The sequence below is a fragment of the Canis aureus genome, chromosome 13, assembly GCF_053574225.1.
Source record: "Canis aureus isolate CA01 chromosome 13, VMU_Caureus_v.1.0, whole genome shotgun sequence".
Taxonomy (NCBI): domain Eukaryota; kingdom Metazoa; phylum Chordata; class Mammalia; order Carnivora; family Canidae; genus Canis; species Canis aureus.
In genome coordinates, this window is record NC_135623.1 from 40,654,905 (window position 1) to 40,675,505 (window position 20,601).

Genomic DNA, 20,601 nt, shown 5'->3' on the forward strand with positions numbered 1-20,601 from the left:
CGAAATGGCCATTGACAGGTAATAGATAAACACGATGTGGCTTGTACTCCTAGTGAAATGTTACTTGGCCTCTTAGAAGAACGAAGTTTTGACACAGGCTATGACAGGGGTGAACTTTGAAGACATTACATGAGGCAAAACAAAACCAATACAAAAGAAAACATATTTGATAATTCTCCTTATGTGAGGTGCTCAGAATGGTCAAGTTCATAGAAGCAGAGAGTAGACAGTGGTTACCAGGGGCTGGGGGTCAGCAGGGACTGGGAGCCGATTGTTGGGTATTGAGTCGGGGGTGATGACAAGGCCTGGAGACGGATGATGTGTTCAGCATAACAGCGTGCATGTACCTCATGCTACTAGGCTGTAGGTCTAAAGTGGCTAAGATGGTAAAGTTTATACTATGTATATTTTACCACAACAAAAAAATGTATGTCAGAATGTTTTTTCAAATGTGTCTCTTACTTGTCTACTGTTACTCCAACAGATTTCAGGAATTGCACTCGAATTGCTTTTTTTTATTTAAAAAAATGACTTTATGTATTTATTTGACAGGCAGAGAGCACAAGTGGGGGGAACACCAGAGAGAGAGGGAGAAGCAGGCTCCCTGTCGAGGAGGGAGCCTGACACGGGACTCGATCCCAGGACCCCCGGATCGTGACCTGAGCCAAAGGCAGATGCTAACTGACCTAGCCACCCAGACACCCTTGAATTGCTTTTTTCGTATGTGCTATAAATTTGTTTTCTTCAGAGTGCCAATAAGTCCCAAACCTCCTCAGGAAAAGGTGTATATGTGCACGCGTGTGTGTGTGAATGAGTGAGTGTGAGGGGATCGAGGTCATAACCAAGTGTATAGATGGAGCCAAGGTATTAGAAACTGAGGTAGAAAAGTCGCCTAGCTGCTGGCTTCTTTCTTTGCTTCTTCTGTGTGGAGATTTTGTAGAAAATTGTATATGTCCTATTTCAAAAATTCAAAGTCTAAGGCACATCCTAACTCTGTAAGTTTCAAGTGTAGAAGTTTAGGTAAAAGCAGAAGTATGAGCATTTGTCACCCACATGACTGTGGAAGTGAAGTTCATTCATTTCGAAAATATTTATGAGCACACGACGTGTTAGGCTCTGGGGACAGAACATGTTTTTGGCACAACCCCTCCAGTTCCTCTAAGCAGGACTAGCTACATCATTTGTGGGGCCCTGCACAAAATGCAGGTGCAGAGCCTGTTGGAGCAGGATGAAGAATTGCAAGGTGACGGCAGCAGAGCACTAAGCCAGGCTCGGGCCCTTCCAAGTGCAGGAGGGGGGTGGCCAAGGGCTAGCGCCCTGCAGAGTGTCATGGCAGTGCTCGGGTCAGTCTGTGCCCAGCATGGGGACGGCAGGGCCCTGAGCACGGAAGCTTCTCACTGCCGTATTATACTGCACCTCGCTTTGGTTTAAGGAAATCTCTGGTGTCCTTATATCTCAGGACTTTGGGGATTTTTGTGAGCCTGATTCTGTGGCCTCCTCCCTATCTCTCAGCCTCGCCTTGCCTTCCCCTTTTGTCAGGGACCTTCAGTTGGTTTCCTAGGATTAAGAGTCTCTTATGGTTTGTCTCCCTCTCTGATTTTGTCTTATTTTTTCTTCTCTTCCCCTGTGATCCTCTGTTTTGTCTCTTAAATTCCACCCATGAGTGACAAGCTGCTTTTATTACTTTTAAAAATATTTTATTTATTTACTCATGAGAGACACAGAGAGAGAGAGAGGCAGAGACACAGGCAGAGGGAGAAGCAGGCTCCATGCACGAAGCCCAATGTGGGACTTGATCTCAGGACCCCATGATCACGTCCTGGGCCAAAGGCACACACGAAACCACTGAGCCACCCAGGGATCCCCGAGAAGCTTCTTTTAAAATCTTATTTTGTTATTGGACTATCTGATTATTATTATTATTATTGTTTTACTGTATTCATGTTCCTATTATACTCTTATTAAGTTGTTTTATGACAGAAGACTTTCTCTTACTTTGGGGAACTATGGATTTTTGGGTTTTTATGTCAGGTTTTTTGTTTTTGTTTTTTACATAATGTTCCCTTTGTAAATCTCTTGTCACTCTAGTGTGTTACCCATTTGCCATCATATCATTCCATCTTGCTCATTATGGAGCAGCTGGGTTCTGCCTTTGGTGCTCTGATATTACTGGGGTGATTTCTCCTCTGTGACCCCTTGTGGACTGGCTGTTTCCTTCCCTTGAACTTAAGGACACATGTGGGCAAAAGACTCAGGGCAGGGGTGAGCACAGCTGAGTTGTTTGTTGCAATGTTTAACACCTGTGTCCAGCGGTCCTTCGTGGGCCCTCATGAAATGCCTTGTGACTTCTGTTCAGGGTAGCCAGGTCTTGTTCACATTTCTGAGTTACCATCCTCAGTCTACTGAAGTCAGAAGAGAAAAAAATAACACTTAATTCATTCCCCTCCAGATTTGGGAATATTAGAGTGAACCTCTCAGTTAAGTTTGTTGGATAATCTGTACAGACTCAGGGAATCAGGAATTAGAGTGTGGTTCTGCCATCTTTTTTTTTGTTGACCTATTTTTTATTATTTTTTTTTTGTTCATTTCCTTAAGTATTAGAGAGGATGAAGACTGGAATCAGCCTCAGTTTGCTGTATTTATCCAGAAAACATCTTGGAATCTTTCTAACTCTCTTCAAATTAAACATGGGTGTGGTCCAGTTCAGTATGGAGAGTGGGTAGCTGCCTACACTTAACCTTGACAATATTTTACTATTAGGGAGTCATACTCCTTTTTCATTTTCTATTCAGTCCCAGATTATGCAGCGTAATTTCTTTGGTTTGAGTGCTAAGAACCTAAAGGTGGGAGCATTTGGTAACACCCTAGCCATAGAGTAGGAAGCAGAGCTAAGTGAATATATCGTAATTGTAATGGATCATTGATTTTAATTGCTTTATTTGTCCAACAACATTCATTTATATGTAGTGACTGCTTACTATCTGGTAGGTATAATTTTAGGTGCCTGGGATACATCATTGAACAAAAGCAACAAAGCTTTCCTGCCTGTGAGAAGCTTACATTCTAGAAGAGATGGGATGAGTGTGTAGGGTGAGGAGGATGGCAACAAAAAATACAGTGCATCTGTGAAATATATGTATCAGAAAGTAGTACGTAAATAAGGGAGATCACAGAGTGGAATGGGTGTTGTGATTAAGAACAGGGTGGTCAATTGGGGGGCTCTGTTTGATAGGAGTCATATTTGATGGAGAAAGACAGTGGAAGAATGTTCCACTGAGGGACCGGCTAGTGCAAGACCCTAAGGTTCCAAGCTGGCTGGTGGTTTCAAGGAGCAGGATGAATGACAGGTGGATGGAGTTGACTCAGATCTGTGCAAGTATGTGAGAAAAATTAATGGTACAGAAAATTGTAACAAACTTTTGAAGTTTTTGTACTATTTTGAAAAAAATTGATTTTACCAATATTCACTGAGGTTTTGATGTTTTTGTTTTTGTTTACTGTAGGGAGGATAAGTTTCCATCAGTGATCGTTTTTTAGCAGAACAGATTAGCAAAAACTATGATTAAAACCTCAGAAGTCTTTGTTCTGTCTAGAAGACATATAGGGAAAAGCAATGCAACAATAAATGAATAATTGTTCCCTAATGAGAAGTCAAAAAAGATCTGTAGAAAATACAATTGCTTTGTTAAAAAAAAAAAAAAGATAATATAACATGATAACATGTTATATCTAAATGAGGCTTTGGCAATCATCTGGTTTTACTTTTTACAAATGAGAAAACGATCTGAGGAAATTTAAATGCCTTACCCCAAGTTATATGGCTAGTTGATGGCAGATTCAAATTTAGATAAGAACCACGCCTGCTAATTCTTAGCCCAGAGCTGTGGCCACCCTACATCCTGCCTTTTATTTCAGTGAAAACTCAATTATTGCTAATAGTTTTGTTGTTGACCTTCCATGGACTTGATAGTCAAATCAAGTTTTCCATTACAATAAGTATGATTTACTTGTATTTTGCAACACAGCCTTGTTATTTGGAGTGGGTAATCACTTCATCATCCTGGAATCAGGTTTTAGAAAGACTTATTTCTCCACCTTTCTGTGAGGACCACATTGTTCTACTCACAACAAGTAGTTCTTATTAGTTTTCTTTTCAAGGTGCTTTTCTTTCATTTCCAGGCAGCCAGTCCCTCAGCCAAAGGGATTTCTCTTCTGAGCCGCTGCACTCCGGGACTAGGGTCCCTGGGAGGTGGCCGGTCAGGTTGGCTTTCTGTCTGCAGCATCCCCAACCCCTCCCATTCCTGTCCCTCCCATAACAAACCGTTCTTTCTCTCTCAGATACATTCTATCATTTGTGGTGTTTTCACTCCTGGTGTTGTCTTGAAATACATATTTTTAATTTTGCATTGGTATAAGTCTCCTTTTTCTTATGTTTTTGCTTTATCCTAACTGTCCAGCATTTCCTCTGTACTCCTTCTTGTTTGTCTCTTCCCCTAGTAATGAGCTCCAAGACTGCTTCTAGCTCCTTTCTTCCCACAGCATTACCTGATGTAGACAGCCTAGAGATTCCAGTTCACGAATCTGTGTGAGGATTTTTCTGGGATCTAGAAACCCCCAAACAGGAGAACTGGGTTATAAAGCATATGTATACTTCCTAGCACAAATAATGCAACTTTGTATAAACAACCCTCTACATGTCCCTTATGGGACTTTTTTCAGAGTTTTTCTTAGATACATGGACATAGGAGCAAGATTATACATACACCACATTCCAATGGACCCACATGCCCACTGGCTTATAGAATGGCTGGCCAGTCTTCATTCCCACCAGCCCTGAACATAGTTCCTACATCTCCACAACTCTGCCAAAACGGTATGGTCTAGATTTCTAGGTACATAAAGGGATTTATTATTATTATTATTTCCATTGTTATTTCTTAAATTTCTGTGTTTGAGCATCTCTCTCTCTCTCTCTCTCTCTCTCTCTCTTTTAGTTTCCTCTAATTTGAGTTACCTTGTCATACCTTCATCCATTTTTTCTGTGGAGGAGGTTATCTTTCTCCTCTTGGTTTCAGGAGTACCATATAAGTCCAGATAGTCTTGCCTCCTGGTCTTATATATTAACAAGTATCTTTGTCCATTCTGCTCTGTCATCTTGAATGATGATCTCCTTCACTGAGCAGAAATCTTTGATTTTGAGGTAAAAAAATTTCATCTTTTGGGGATTCGTTTAAAAAGACACTTCCCACTACAGGTCATGAAGGTACTCTTCACTATTTTTATTTACTTCGTAGTTTTACCTTTTATGTTTGTACCTTTATCCACACAGACTCCATCACATTTTATGGTATGATGTAAAAGTACAGTTTTACTTTTCTTTGTATAGCTAGTTTTCCCCAGTTTGGAAAAAGCCTCTCCTTTCCCTATTATAAAATTTTAATTGTTATTACAAGAATTGTCATGTTTGTATTATAATAATGTTATCCTACCCAGAGCACAAATGACTCTCCATTTATACAGATCTTGCTGTGTCTTTTAATTAATGCTTAAAATTTTTCCCACTGAGGTCTTGTGTGATCTTTGCTAATTTAATTTCTAGATACTTTATAGTTTTTATTGTTTCTTTTATTTTTTATCATATTTTGTGTTTGGTTGGTTTTTGTTTTAAGTTATCTGGCAATTTTACTCAACCCTCTTAACTGTTCTAATGGATTAACCTTTTTTGAAAAAGATTTATCTGTTTATTTGAGGAGGGGAGGGCAGGGGCAGAAGGAGAACAAGAGAGAGTCTCAAGTAGACTCCTTACTCAGTGTGGAGTCCACCATGGGGCTCCATCTCACAACCCTGAGACCATGACTCAGGCCAAAACCTAGTTGGATGCTTAACCAAATATACTACCCAGGTGCCCCCTCTAATGGATGATCTATTGATCCTGGACTTTTCTTTACATATTAGATTGAATAATCTGAAAATAGTGATAGTTCTGTCTCTTCCCTTCAAATGCTTATACCTAACTTCTTTTTTTTCTTTATAGCTCTGGTTAAATGTAATGGTGACATTGGGCATCCTTGTTTTGTTTCTGTCCTTAAAAGGAAAATGTTTACAAGCTACCTATTAAATCATATGCTATTGAAGGCTTTTACAATCTTTACCATGTTAAGTGGGTTCCCCATATTCCTAATTTTTAAAGAAATCTTTTTAAGAAATCATGAATACATGTCAAATTTTATGAACTACTTTTTTGCATCTATTAAGATGATAGTGACTTACCTCTTTTGGACTATTGATATGTTGAATAAATTGATCTTGTGATATTAAAATTATTTAATCCTGGGATAAATTCTACTCATTCACAATATCTATTTTAAATAGATTTTTTTTTACTCAGTTAATATTTAGGATTTTTACATCTAAAATAATAATTGAAAAGAACCTGTAATTTTTCTTTTCTTGTATTCTCCTTATCCCGTTTGGAACAAAAAATAAAGCAGCCTAATAAAATAGGCTATAGAGCTTTTGTTATTTTTCTATTTCCTAGAACAGTTTATAGAAGATAGGAAATTAAATGTTTCATAAACATTTGATAGAGCTCACCTATAAAACTGTCTGGGCTTAGGGCTCTTTAGCAGGGGAAGGCTTTGATTGCCATTTTAATGTATTTAATACTTAGGTCTATTTTAGTTTTCTATTTTTTCCTGCACTAATTTTGGCATTTTTTATATATATATATATATTTTTAAACATCTTAAATTTTTAATCCTTTCTTTACTGGTTACCTAGACCACTTTTGATTAAGAAAACCGTGTAGAAAGTTAGTAGCTACCACAGGCAAACACCAGGCGGTGGCACGTGTCAATTTTCCTGCTTTGCGGGGTGTCTGAATACGCTGCTCGGGGTCTCCGCTCATGCTCGCTGGAATCGGTGGTGGCAGAGTTTAGTCCACAGGTCACTTCTCCCCATATTTCTTTGTAAACTCTTCAGCGTTCTTACAGAATTTTTTACGGTCCTTAGAGTATTTTTCAGCTAGGTCAGCCCGAAGTGGGTGCTTGGGCTGAGGGTCCTTCACCAGTGCTATGAGGGATTACTTGGTTGGTTTTGGTTGTTGGCTTCCAGTTTTCAGCACTAATTGCTGGCAGACAGACCTGCCCCTTTTCATCGATGTTTAGGTGATAGATCTTTGTTTTAAATGTGATCTTCGGTGGTTTGAGTGGGTACTTTGCTGGAAAGTTGATTTTGATTCTGAAGGCCCCCTTATCATATGGAGGGTTGTCAGGAACAATAAGCCCTTGCCAAGTCAATAAATTAGCTTCATCAACCTGGATGTTACGGAAGTTTTTCATTCCACATTTGCGGATTTCTTCCGGAGATAGATAGATATATCTATCTATCTCCCAGTGTCAATTCATCTAGATTTTTAAAATGTATTAGTATACTTGTGAGTGTTTATAGATTATTGTTCAGCAAATTTTCACTCCTGCGGCCCTGTGAGAAGATTTAATACCCTGTCCTATTGGTTTTGGGCTTGGCCAAAACTCAACCTGCAGAGGCCTTACATGTAAGAGGCCTTACATGTCCTTGAGGCAGGGGTTGTTAGCCTTTTGCTCCTAAAACATGGCTACACTAGAAAGGGACAGTCTCTTAGCTCAAGTTTTTTCTGGTCCAGCAGACCTAAAGCATATGATACTTCTATCAGTGATAGTGGTTAATAGCAGTAGAGAGTTGGGAAAGGTGCTATATTACCAAATTCTGCAAAGGAACATATATAGTTTTTAAAAGTGCAACCCCATGTCCAACCAAGTCACTGTTACTTACATATGTAACATATGTACTTATACTTACATATGTACTTACATCTCAGTAACTGGGTGGCTCAGTTGGTTAAACATCTGCCTTCAGCTCAGGTCATGATCCTGGGGTCCTGGGATTGATCCCTGTGCAGGACTCTCTGCTCAGTGGGGAGCCTGCTTCTCCCTTTGCCCCTCTCCCCCACTTGTATTCTCGCTCATGTTCTCTCTCTCTCTCTCTCTCTCTCTCAAGTAAGTAAGTAAAATATTTTTTAAAAGAATTTTATAATTAAAATCCTTTCTGTTATTGTAGATTCCTGAGCATAGATTTAGTTGAATCTCCTAGCAACTGCTTATGGGTCAGCTGTGCCTTTCCTTTACTCCATAATCTTCAGTCTATGAATTGTGCTTTTGAATCCTGTATAGTTTCTCTTTTTTAGGTCAGTATTAAGGTTCCCACATATTATAGAATATAGATCAAAAGGGGGCGGTCGACCAGACAGGAAGCTGGACTTGCGGACCTTCCTTCACTTGGAGATTGTACACTCAGCCAAAATAGACCAGAGAGTGCTGTCTGCATGAAGATTTGTTGGAAGAAATGACTTCTTTTTCTAGAACAAATAAAGTCAGAAGCATATAGCTAGTGGAGATTGTGAACTGGAAACTTGACTTGGAGGAACTTCTTGTGTTAAGAATATGATTCTGTTTTTTTCCCCACCCTTCCCCCATGATCCTCTGTTTTGTTTTTTAAATTCCACATATGAGTGAAATCATATGATAATTGTCTTTTCTTAAATCTAGGAAACAAACTGAGGGTTGCTGGAGGGCAGGAGTAACTGAGTGATGGGCATGAAGGAGGGCATGTGATGTAATGAGCACTGGGTGTTATATGCAACTGATAATCACTGAACTCTACCTCTAAAACTAATAATATACTATATGACAATTGAATTTAAATAAAATAAAAATTTAAAGAAAGATATGATTGTTAATGTACATTGAGTTCCATATTGTGCTCACCAAGGGGGTAAAGATTGGAGAAAGAGGGCAAGAAGTAGAAGACATGATCTCTGTTCATAAGGAGCTTGGGAGACAGAAACATCCTTCAAGAAACAAAAAGTTAAGTATGAATCTTAAACCTGACCGTATATGCAATAGGAATTGGAAAAGGAGATTAATTAAGTATGAATGAGAGAGGAGGAGATGGTTAGAGATGTAATGACCACAGAGATGGGAGGGTACAAAGGGAAATGGGGAGTGGGGCATTTATTCCTTCAAATGAATGGCTTCATTATGGTAGATGGATTTGTTAGAGAATGCTGTTTTGTTTGAAACATGGGAGTTTTAACTTAGAATGGGATTAAAGAGTTGCATAAAAAATTTAGGATCTGTATAAGAGAGAAATTCTGTAAGTATAGAGGGAGCTATTTAAAACTAGTGGATACTTATGTCGTAGTATCTGGTGGTTCTTAAGCAGGCACAATTGTGCCTCACCCCAGGGTATGTGGACTTGCGTGCTCAGGCTGGGGTGTTACTAGCACGTAGGAAGTGCAGGCCACAGATGCTAAAGACCCTGCCATACACTGGACAGCTCTGCCCTAAATGCCTGTGATGCCCTTGTTGAGAAATACCAGACTTCCCACACTTCATTTGGGTTCTATTTGTATAGCTTTTGCTATATCTTTGTACCACCTGTACTGCTAATTTATTGCTCTTATTTAACTTTACTTTTTATTTAAAAATTTACTTTTTTATTACTTTGTCATTCTATATCTGCTTTTAACATTTATTTACTTATCTTAATTCTCGGAGTCGTAAGTTTGAAATGTTATTTATGCTTTTTAATTGTATTAAAATAGATACATGACTATTCTAATACAGAATGTTCACCCATATATCACCTGATTTCATATTGTACACTGCTAGTGGTATACACATCAAGCTCTGAGAAATAGTGGCCAGATGGTCACAGTGGATTAATTTATAGCCTGACCTGATGTTATGTGGTATATATCCTTAGATGTTGACACTAAAGCCTTAGGACTCTCATTTTTTAAGTAACGTCATATTCAGTAGAATTCATGAGTTGGAAGGGCCTCATGAGGATACTTTTCCTGCTAGAGGTCAGACAGCACAAACAGCTGTTATTATCTCTTCATGTGTGTAATGTCTCCATGGAAGGGCTTGATGTGCTCTTGGCTGAATAGCACTTCTGTGCCAGTTATCTTTGCTCCAGCCTGTGTCCACAGACTGCTGGCCATCTCCCAGTTATGTGGCAGTATTCCCAAGGGATATATGACCCTGAAAGTGTGGAGCAATGAGAGCAAATACTGCCCTCACTCCCAAATAATTGGCCCAAAGCCTATGTTGAATTAATAGTTGGCCAGGAATCAGAAAGATGACGGAGTAGCAGAATCACGGAGGCTCCCTCCCCAACACCCAATGAACTGAACCAAAAAGCAGTTAAAAACAAAAACATATGCCAGCTGCAACCAAACAAAACAAAACAAAACAAAGCCAGTCACAACTTTTATGCCAATGTGCTTTGAAAAGTGGCAGGCACTTTTCAAAAAAAGGAAACACCCCACCCTGACCCTGCAGAAGCAATCCTGGGAAAAGAAGAGAAGGATACAAAATCCTAAGGACCCCTGCTAATTCAAATCAGTATGAAAAGAAGCTGGTGGAGGAGATGAGTAGATGGCCTCAGTAAATGTCAGGAGACATCCTCAGTAGAGGCAGAAAGGCAACTCAGGGCAGGCCATTTTGTGCTGAGCTACAAAAACTAGACCACAGGAGTGAGTGTGTCCTGGCTAGGGAGAGGAGGCTCTGGTATAAGACATTTCATTGGCTTCCAAAAGAGAGCTGTACCCTGGACCCCCAGCAAGGGCAGGCCTGGTGTGTTCTAGCTCTCTTCTGTGGCAAAACGCATAGCAAGCATCAACCAACCACAAATTGTAGCTCAGAGGAAGAAAGTGTCAAGTATACATTGGCTTACTATAAGACAGCAAACAGTCCTGAATAGAGATGCTCATGTTAAATGTGCGCAATATGAGGATGTGTCATGACAACTATGCGAAAATGCTATAGCAGAAAAAATGAACATAGCTTGCAAAAAGTAAACATGCAACCTATTGGGCCTGAACAGAAACCCAGTGCAAGAAAACTCAGCCTCACAAGTATTTCGTGCTATAGGAGACCTCAGGATCAATTCAGTGGAAATAAAAACTCAATGTAGTTTATGATAAAACAACAGTGAGACTTTTAATTTTAATTTTTTAAATTTTTTAAATTATTTTTTATTTTTAATTGTGGTAAAATACATATAGAATTTACCATCTTTTCCATTTTTAGGTATACAGTTCAGGAGTATTAAGTACATTCACATTGCGCAGCCAACCTCCAGAACTCTTTTCATCTTGCAAAACTGACTACCCATTAAAACAATTCCCCATTCCCTCCATCCTCTCTCCTGGTAACCACCATTCTTTCCATCTCAATGAATTTGACTACTACAGGTGCCTCTTAAGAGCAGGATCATAGAAGTCTTGTCTTTTTGTAACTGGCTTATTTCACTTAGCATAATGTCTTCAAGTCTCACCTGTGTTGTAGCATGAGTCAGAATGTTTTCCTTTTTAAGACTGAATAATATTCTGTTTTTAAACTTATTTATTTAAATTCAGTTTACCAACATATAGTATAACACCCAGTGCTCATCCCATCAAGTGCCCTCCTCAGTGCCTGTCACCCAGTCACACAATCCCCCCACCCATCTCCCCTTCTGCAACCTTTTGTCTGTTTCCCAGAGTTAGGAGTCTCAAATGATTTGTCTCCCTCTCTAATTTTCCCCACTCAGATCCCTTCCTTTACCTTTCACTATTTCTTATATTCCACATATGAGTGAAACCATATGATGATTGTCCTTCTCCAATTGACTTATTTCACTCAGCATAATACCCTCCAGTTCCATCCACTTCGAAGCAAGTGGTGGGTATTCGTCCTTTCTGATGGCTGAGTAATATTCCATTGTACGTTTAGGCCATATCTTCTTTATCCATTCATCTGTCCAGGGACATCATGACTCTTTCGACAGTTTGATTATTGTGGACATTGCTGCTATGAACACTGCTTGTAGTGGCATTCCACTACAGTATCTTTGGGGTAAATACCCAGTAGTGCAATTGCTGGGCCATAGAGTAGCTCTATTTTTAACTTCTTGAAGAACCTCCACACAGTTTTCCAGAGTGGTTGTACCAGTTTGCATTCCCACCAACAGTGCACGAAGGTTCCCCCTTCTCCACATCCTCTCCAACATTTGTTGTTTCCTGTCTTGTTAATTTTTAGCCATACTCACTGGTGTGAGCCATACACACTCACTCATTGTGAGGTGGTATCTCATTGTGGTTTTGATTTGCATTTTCCTGATGGCAAGTGATGTGGAGCATTTTTCTCATGTGCTTATTGCCATGTGTATGTCTTCTTTGGAGAAATGTTTGTTCATGTCTTCTGCCTATTTCATAACTGAATTGTTTGTTTCTTGGGTGTTGAGTTTGATAAGTTCTTTATAGATTTTGGATACTAGCCCTTTATCTGACATGTCATTTGTAAATATCTTCTCCCATCCTCTAGGTTGCCTTTTAGTTTTGTGCCAGTGTACTTTGAAGAGTGGAAGCTATTTATCTTGGTAAAGTCCCAGTAGTTCATTTTTGCTTTTGTTTCACTTGCCTTCATAGATGTATCTTGCAAGAAGTTGCTGTGGCCAAATTCAAAAAGGTTGTTGCCTGTGTTCTCCTCTAGGGTTTTGATGGATTCTTGTCTCACACTTAGATCTTTTGACCATTTTTGAGTTTATCTTTGTGTGTGGTGTAAGAGGATGGTCCAGTTTCATTCTTCTGCACGTGGCTGTCCAATTTTCCCAACACCATTTATTGAAAAGACTGTCCTTTTTCCAGTAGGATATTCTTTCCTGCTTTGTTGAATATTAGTTGACCATAGAGTTGAGGGTCCGTTTCTGGGTTCTCTATTCTGTTCCATTGATCTATGTGTCTCTTTTTGTGCCAGTACCATACTGTCTTTATGATCACAGGTTTGTATAAGACTGAATAATATTCTAATGTATAGTATACCACATTTTGTTTCTCTTCCATCCCTTGATAGACACCTGGGTTGCTTCCACTTTTTGGCTACTGGAAATAGTGCTGCTATGAAGATGGGTATAGAAATATCTCTTTGAATCACTGCTTCAATCCTTTTGGGTATATGGCCCAGAAGTAGAATTGCTAGGTCATATGATAATTCCATTTTTAGTTGTTTGAGGAGTCACCATACTCTTCTGTAGCAGCCATGCCATTTTATATCCTCACCAACACTTGTTATTTTCTGGAGTTTTTTGACAGTAGCCATCCTAATAGATCTGAGTTGGAATGGGAGTTTTAAAAGATAGACTGAAGAGGGGTGCCAGCGTGGCCCAGTTGGTAAGCATCTGACTATTGATTTTGGTTCAGGTCATGATCTCAAGGTTGTGAGATCAAGCCACATTGGGCTCTGTGCTCAGAGGGAGTCAGCTTGGGATTCTCTCCGTCTCCCGCTGCCCCTCCTGCTCTCTCTAAAAAAATAAATGAATAAATCTTAAAAAAAAAGATTGAAGAGCCAAGAAAAGAATTTGAGGGAAACAAAACCCTTATAATATGAGATTTTACCAGGAAAAAAAAAAAAACCAGCATAAGCATAACCATCAAATGAATAGAAAAAGGCATGAGATGATCACAGGAAAGGAGTAAAGTAATAAAGCAGAAAATGATAGTCATGGTGATGGGGAAAGGCATCCAGCATCTGGAACAGAAAAAGAATGCAGAAATACAACCCAGGAAAATTTTTCTGAAAGAGAGGAAGAGCTAAGTCTTTGGTCAGAAGATCATCTTGAAAACAGATAGAGAATGACCAAGACCTATCCTGATCTAAAGCTTTCTCTCTCCCCTTCTCTGCCTCTTGCCCCCTGCTCGCATGCATGCATTCTCTTCTTGCTAAAAAAACAGACAAACAAAAATGATATAGGCAAGAAAAATCATGAGATACGAGGAAAGGAAGAGGAAATGTCAAGTGTTAATTATAGAGTGTTAATGTGAAAATACATGGTTTATGTCTTAAATTTTCATATATTTTTTATTGGCATTAAATCGTGTGTGTGTGTGCGTGTGTTTTGGTGGTGGTGTTTGAATATTTAACTATAGGTCAGAAAGCCATTTAGTACCCCATCTGTTTCTTTTTTTTTTCCTGTTATATTCAAACAAAATTAAATAACCCTTATGAGAAAAAAGCAATTAATACAGAATACGTGCATGAAGAGATGTCCAGAATGATATTCACCAACTCTAAGTACATATTGGATAACTTGTTTTTTCTTTTGTACTTTTTTATGTTGCTTGAATTTTTTAATGAACCTGCATAAAAGTGCCCATATTTTTATACAAGCCATAAAATCATTACTGTTAATATAAAATATTGGTCAGTAGTAGCATCATTATTTCAGTTGTTTCCTAATCATTTTTTAAAAATTACAGTCTTGACAAACACCAGAAAGAACCCTTGTCAGTATTTTTTAAACTTGTGCCTAAGATATTTGCAACTGCTTTGGGATAAAAGGCACGTACAGTGAAAACAGCTATTCCGATCGGGTGCTTTTTGCCTTCTTATTGAATTCATAAGTCTAAACAATGAGCTGCTGAGTGTGAAGTGGGATTGACTCGGATTCCCATGATGCTGGTGACAGAGAATGTAGCACAAGTGTAGTGCTGTTGTACACATGACTGTACCAGGAGTATGAAAACCTCATTTCTAGTTCTGGCCTAACCAATAAGCAGCAGCAGAATTTTGAATGTTTAGCGTCCTTCTCAATCTCTGCACTTTTGCTACACTGAACTTCTTAAAAAAAAAAAAAAAAGATTTTATTTATTCACGAGAGAGAGAGAAAGAGAGAGACAGACAGACAGACAGAGAGAGAGAGGCGGAGACACAGGCAGAGGGAGAAGCAGGCTCCGTGCAGGGAGCCCGATGTGGATCTCGATCCGGGGACTCCAGGATCACGCCCTGGGCTGAAGGCAGGCGCTAAACTGCAGAGCCACCCAGGGATCCCTGAACTTCTTTCTTTTCTTGAATTTGCTGTGATCTTCTGCTTCCAGGCCTTTGCACAGGCAATTTCCTTTGCTGAGGGCATGCTTCCTTACCTTTCCATTCATTGGATTCTTTCTCACATTCAGGGTTTAGCTTTAACCTCCTTCCTCTAGAAGGCTGTCTGCATTGTAACTGATGGTACTTCTTACTGGATATGCCTGGCACATCTGTAGGCAGTCACTCAGTGTCATGGTTCCTCAGCAGACTGGCCTCGGGGAGACTGGGATCTAGAAAGTGCAAGGTCAGGTTCCCTCATTGCCCTTCTACAGCATGTGCTGTCTCTCCCTTTGCTGGGCCCAGGGTGGTAACTCTCATCCTGCTACCTCATGGCCTCTGAGTTTCATTTTTTTCTCATCAGGCCTCTTTGGTTCTGCTTCTGTTAGAGACTGCAGCGTTTCTTGGTAATGTTCGAGTTTATCAGCAGAGAGTAGCTGTCCTGGTTAGCCCATTATCTTCCAGCACTAGCCATTCCTGCAGGAGAGAGCGCCACCCCAGTGCCAGAGGGAACTGGGGCCCAGGCTGTCATTCTTCATTCTCTTGGAACCCCCTGCCTGGCCTCTCTGTTGAAAGAGATGATAGTGAGAAAAGCATGTTATAAAGCTGTGCCATATAATGCCAAACATATGTTTTATACATAAAAGACAAAATCAAATTGTTATCACTAAGTTTCTCTTGTGGGGTTCCCAGTTATTTTTATTTTCTTGTTTTCACATTTTCTGTAATAAACATTTCCAAAGATGCTAAATGGTATTTTGTAAGCTCCTGTATGTGACCTTTTACTGAGCAGCCCCCAAGAAGACTAGGAAAAGTTGGCCCTACCATATGAAGCTTTGTGCTCTTCTCCCCACAATTTCCATTTCTGCCCCCATCTGATGTGTTTGTTTGCTCTTTTCACCCTCGTATCTTTCTTTTTCCCAGATGACTGGATGACTGGTTTCCCCCCGCACATCCTCAACAGCTCACCATCAGACCGGCAGATTAACCAGCTGGCCCAGAGGCTGGGCCCCGAGTGGGAGCCCGTGGTGCTGGCTCTGGGACTGTCCCAGACAGATATCTACCGCTGTAAGGCCAACCACCCCCACAACGTGCAGTCGCAGATGGTGGAGGCCTTCATCCGCTGGAGGCAGCGCTATGGGAAGCAGGCCACCTTCTGGAGCTTATACAGAGGCCTCCAGGCTGTGGAGGTAGACCCCTCGGTGCTCCAGGACATGTTGGAATGACCCCTGCATGCTCCACGTCATCCTGTGGTTGGGGGAGTGTGTCCCCAAGTTGTGTGTGCAGAATCTTAACTTTCTCCAAGGGCAGGTGGTTTGGGGGGGTTTTGGGGGTCTTTTCTTTTTAATGAACTTTAGATGAAAGGAGAAAATAGGATTTCTGGTATACATTACTTGAAAGGTCAGATTACTCAGTAGCTCTCCCACATTGACTTGACAATTCATTGTTTTTAACTGCTTAAAGATTGCATTGTTTTAATTGTGCAGGTTTTTAATTGTGTGGGTGCCTTTTAATAAACTGGTAAATCATAATGGCTCAAAAAAAATTACTGTGTTATCACATTACATGTAGGTGTCCTGTATATAAAGCATGCACTTCTATATTGCTTGGGAACTGACCTATGGATTTTGCTATTAATGGGGATGATCATAAAAAGTTAATTTGCTACATATAATATGGCCCTTTCGTCACATAGGATTGTTTGTTTTTTCTCATTCCTGTAGTGCATAGATTAAGAGTGTCAAATAACGTAGTTATTTTTTTGAAACAGAATTACTAGTAATAACAAAATGGTAGTGTCAAATAACGTAGTTATTTTTTTGAAACAGAATTACTAGTAATAACAAAATGGTTATTTTCTCTAGTTAAGATAAATTGCTCAGGCAGGGTGTCTACATTAAATTCAAGACAGTGAGGCTCCCTGCAAGACCAGTTCAAGTACCAGCATGCATACCTGAGCCCTTCATCTTTAAAAGATTGCTTAAGAAAATCCTGTGCCGTTTATTTAAAGAATTTATTTGGGGAACAAAGGAGGATGTGGTCTTTCCATTGGGGTAGTCATGATTGAAGTGTTATGTTCCTAAGGAGTATGATTTAGTCTTCTGTCTTTTTATTAATGACACTTGCTATTTGTCAAATGCTTTACTGTTTTCAAGGCTTTTCATATATGTGGTCTCATTTGAGCCTCACAAAATTCCTGTGAAGTGGTTGAGCAAGAGAGGTGAGCCTCCTTCTGTAGTGAGATCAAGTGATTTTTCTGGGGGTGAATTGTCTAGAATGTCCAATGTCTTTGGAGCACTTCTCCTTTCCAACTGCTCCATGCTGATTCTCCTCCTCTGTCTCACATGCTCCTTGAAGAAGCTTGAGTCCTGCTCTCCTCCTGCTAGCAGCATTGCCTTGGACAAGTTGCTCCTCTTCTCTAACCCTCTACAAATGAGGACATGAACGTCCCCTCCTCCAAGGTTTTTGTGATAATTAAAAGAATGTCTGCCAAGGGTTCATCTAGTGCCTGGTCTTTAGCTCCCAGGAAATGGTAGCTGCTAATTTGCTGCTGTGGCTGCATGTGGCTAAAGTTCAGAGGCAAAGCTGAATAGTGGCTAAAGCTGAAGAGACTGCAGGAGGAAGTGCTGTTACCATGTTTCCTGCTAAGCTTTAACATGTGATATAATTTACTGACTCTCCCATGGGTCCAATCAACAGAGAGGGAGAGATAAACATTCCCACTCTGTGATCTGTTCTTCTGAATAACTGGGGAGTCTATTTCCTAATCCTAACCAAACTCAGGTCTTTTTTCAAAGGGAAAAAAACTATACTTTTTACCTCTCTCTATTCCAGGACAAGCATATAGAATGGTAGAGTTGAATATGAAGTGGGTGCTCAAAAAGGTGACAGTGGCATGTCGATTGCATTCTCTCAGATGTCTGGCAACCATATTCCCTTTACTGAAAAAAGATCAATTACTTTTTACAGTTCAACAAACAGTTCAAAATGATGGTCTTCTGGCCTCATAAGTTCTAATTTTCCATTTTGTAGCCCAGCCATTAATTCATTGTCTTGTAAAATGTATAGACTTCTGGCCCCATCACTGAGCTAGTGATAGCCTGTACTTCTCTGGCATCTTCAGCCAATTGCCTGTCATTCTGAACCTTGGACTTGTACATTGCTATTTGCCCCCCTGAGTTTGCTAATAGAGAGTTGCTTGGACTTTTGTTCTCACCACTTTTATAGCCACGTGAGTAAGGCTGGGCTTTGCTGCATCTGACTAAATGGCATTTTAGAAGTGGATCTGATGATTAGCTAGTTCAATTTCCCACCATTTGCTTGGAATCAGAATCTATCATGTACAAAGACACTTCAGTGCTTTGTGAGCAGCGAAGGACAATTTGTGATGGACTGGCCCATCCGGGGCTGCCAGGGTCATTAGAGAGCTCTGACTTGCTGCCCTTAATGAGCAGCGTGTCTCCACCATCAAACGGCAGCTGCACCTGCTGGGCCTGCTCACATTCTGGCAGAAAACTTGCAGAATGCAAGAACAGAGCATCTTAGTCACTACCTTGTTTCTGCCTCTGGGTGTGGAAAGTGATGCTGAATGGCATCTGCCCACCTCCCAGGAGAATCAGGTAGGTGATGTGCCTACAAGGAAGGAGTCTATGTGTTTTTGCATGGGAGAAGATTCTACAGTTCCAGAGGCTCCCTACCCCCAACAGAATTCTGGATGAGTACAGTGCAGTGGCAGAGCACTTGCCAGCACTGACCAAGAAAATATAAAATCCACTTTGGTTTGAGATGCACATGCACATGCATTCATGAGTATGCCCTCTTTTTAAAAACTATAACTTTTATGAGATTTTTAGTACAAAAATAGTGCATGCTCATTATAGCAGTTTAAAAAATACTAATGAGCAAGAATAAAAAATTAAAAATTACTCCTACTTCTGTTTTCCAAAGATAACCACTGTGACATCCCACTTTTAATCTTTACCCTTAGTTACTTTCCTAGGGCTACATATTCTTTTTATGATGAAAATAGGATTGTATCAAATCAACTATAACTATAATAAGAGTTAAAGGATACACAACAGATGTAGGTATCACAATCCTAGTTTACAAAACATACTGTAAAGCTGTACTAATCAAAAGTATGGTTCTGACACAAAAACAGACACATGGGTCAATGGAACAGAATCAAGAGCCCAGAAACAAACCTAAACATACATGGTCAATCAAGCCGCAATAGAGGAGGCAAGAATATGTAATGGGGAAAAGACAGTCTCTTCAACAAATGATCCTGGGAAAAACTGGATAGTTACATACAAAAGAATTAAAATGGAACATTCTCTCACACCATTCACAAAAATAATCTCAAAATGGATTAAAGGCCTAAATATGAGACCTAAAACCATAAAACTCCTAAAAGACACAGGCAGTAATATCTTAGACATTAATCTTAGCAATGTATTTATGGATATGTTTCCTCAGGCAAGGGAAGCACAAGCAAAAATAAACTATTGAGACTACACCAAACTAAAAAGCTTCTGCACAGCAAAAGAAGCCATTAACAAGACAAAAAGGCAACGTACTGAATGGGAGAAAATATTTGCAAAAGATATATCTGCTAAGAGGTTAATATCCTAAATATATAAAGAACTCATATAACTCAACACCAGAAAAATAATCCAATTTAAAAGTGGACAGAAGACCTTAACAGACATTTTTCCAAAGAAGACATCCAGATGGCCAACAGACACATGAAAAGATGCTCAACATCACTCATCATCAGGGAAATGCAAATCCAAACCACAATGAGCTATCACCTCACACCTGTCAGACTAGCTAGTATAAAAAAGACCAGAAATAACAAGTACTGGTGAGATTGTGGAGAAAAGGAAACCCTTGTACACTGTTGGTGGGAATGAAAATTGGTGCAGCCACTGTGGAAAACAGTATGGAGATTCCTAAAAAAAAAAAAAAAAAAGTATCATACAATCTAGTAATTCCACTTCCAGAAATTTACCCAGAGAAAATGAAAACCCTAATTTGAAAAGCTATCTGCACCCCTCTGTTTATTGCAGCATTATTTACAGTAGCCAAGATATGGAAGCAACCTAAGTGTCCATCGATAGATGAATGGATAAAGAAGATGTGGCATACGTATTCAATGGAATATTCCTCAGCTATTAAAAAAGAATGAAATCTTGCCATTTGTGACAACATAGATGAAATTTGAGGGTATTATGCCAAGTGAAAGAAATCCGACAGAAAAAGACAAGCACCATATGATTTCACTTATATGTGGAATCTAAAAAATAAGACAATAAACAAAATAAAATAATAACAGACTGATACATACAGAAAAGAAAATGTTGGTTATGGAGTGTGGGGACAGGATGGGATGGAAGGGCCAGTGAAATAGATGAGAGGGATTAAGAAGTGCCAATTTCTAGTTATAAAATACATAACTCATGAGGATGCAATGTACAGCATAGGGAACATAATAATATTGTAAAAACTTTGTATGATGACATATGTAAACTAGATTTATCATAGGGATGAGTTCATAATGTGTAAAAATATCAAATCACTATGATGTGCACCTGAAACTAATAGGATATTGTATGTCAATTATACTTCAATAAAAATATGGGATTGTATTATA

General features: G+C 39.6%; 1 protein-coding gene and 1 pseudogene across 8 annotated transcripts in view; one reads left to right on the forward strand and one right to left on the reverse strand.

Annotated features, from left to right (window-relative positions):
• Nucleotides 1-20,601, forward strand: part of CRADD (CARD and death domain containing adaptor protein) — a 177,856-nt gene extending 157,255 nt beyond the window's left edge. For all 8 annotated transcript variants that reach the window (XM_077845824.1, XM_077845829.1, XM_077845825.1 and 5 more), the window contains one exon: nt 15,870-20,601. In XM_077845824.1, the coding sequence (XP_077701950.1) occupies nt 15,870-16,171 (302 nt within the window). In that variant the 3' untranslated portion in view covers nt 16,172-20,601. The remainder of the gene's footprint in view (nt 1-15,869) is intronic.
• LOC144281635 (ubiquitin-conjugating enzyme E2 L3 pseudogene) lies at nt 6,935-7,358 on the reverse strand (annotated as a pseudogene).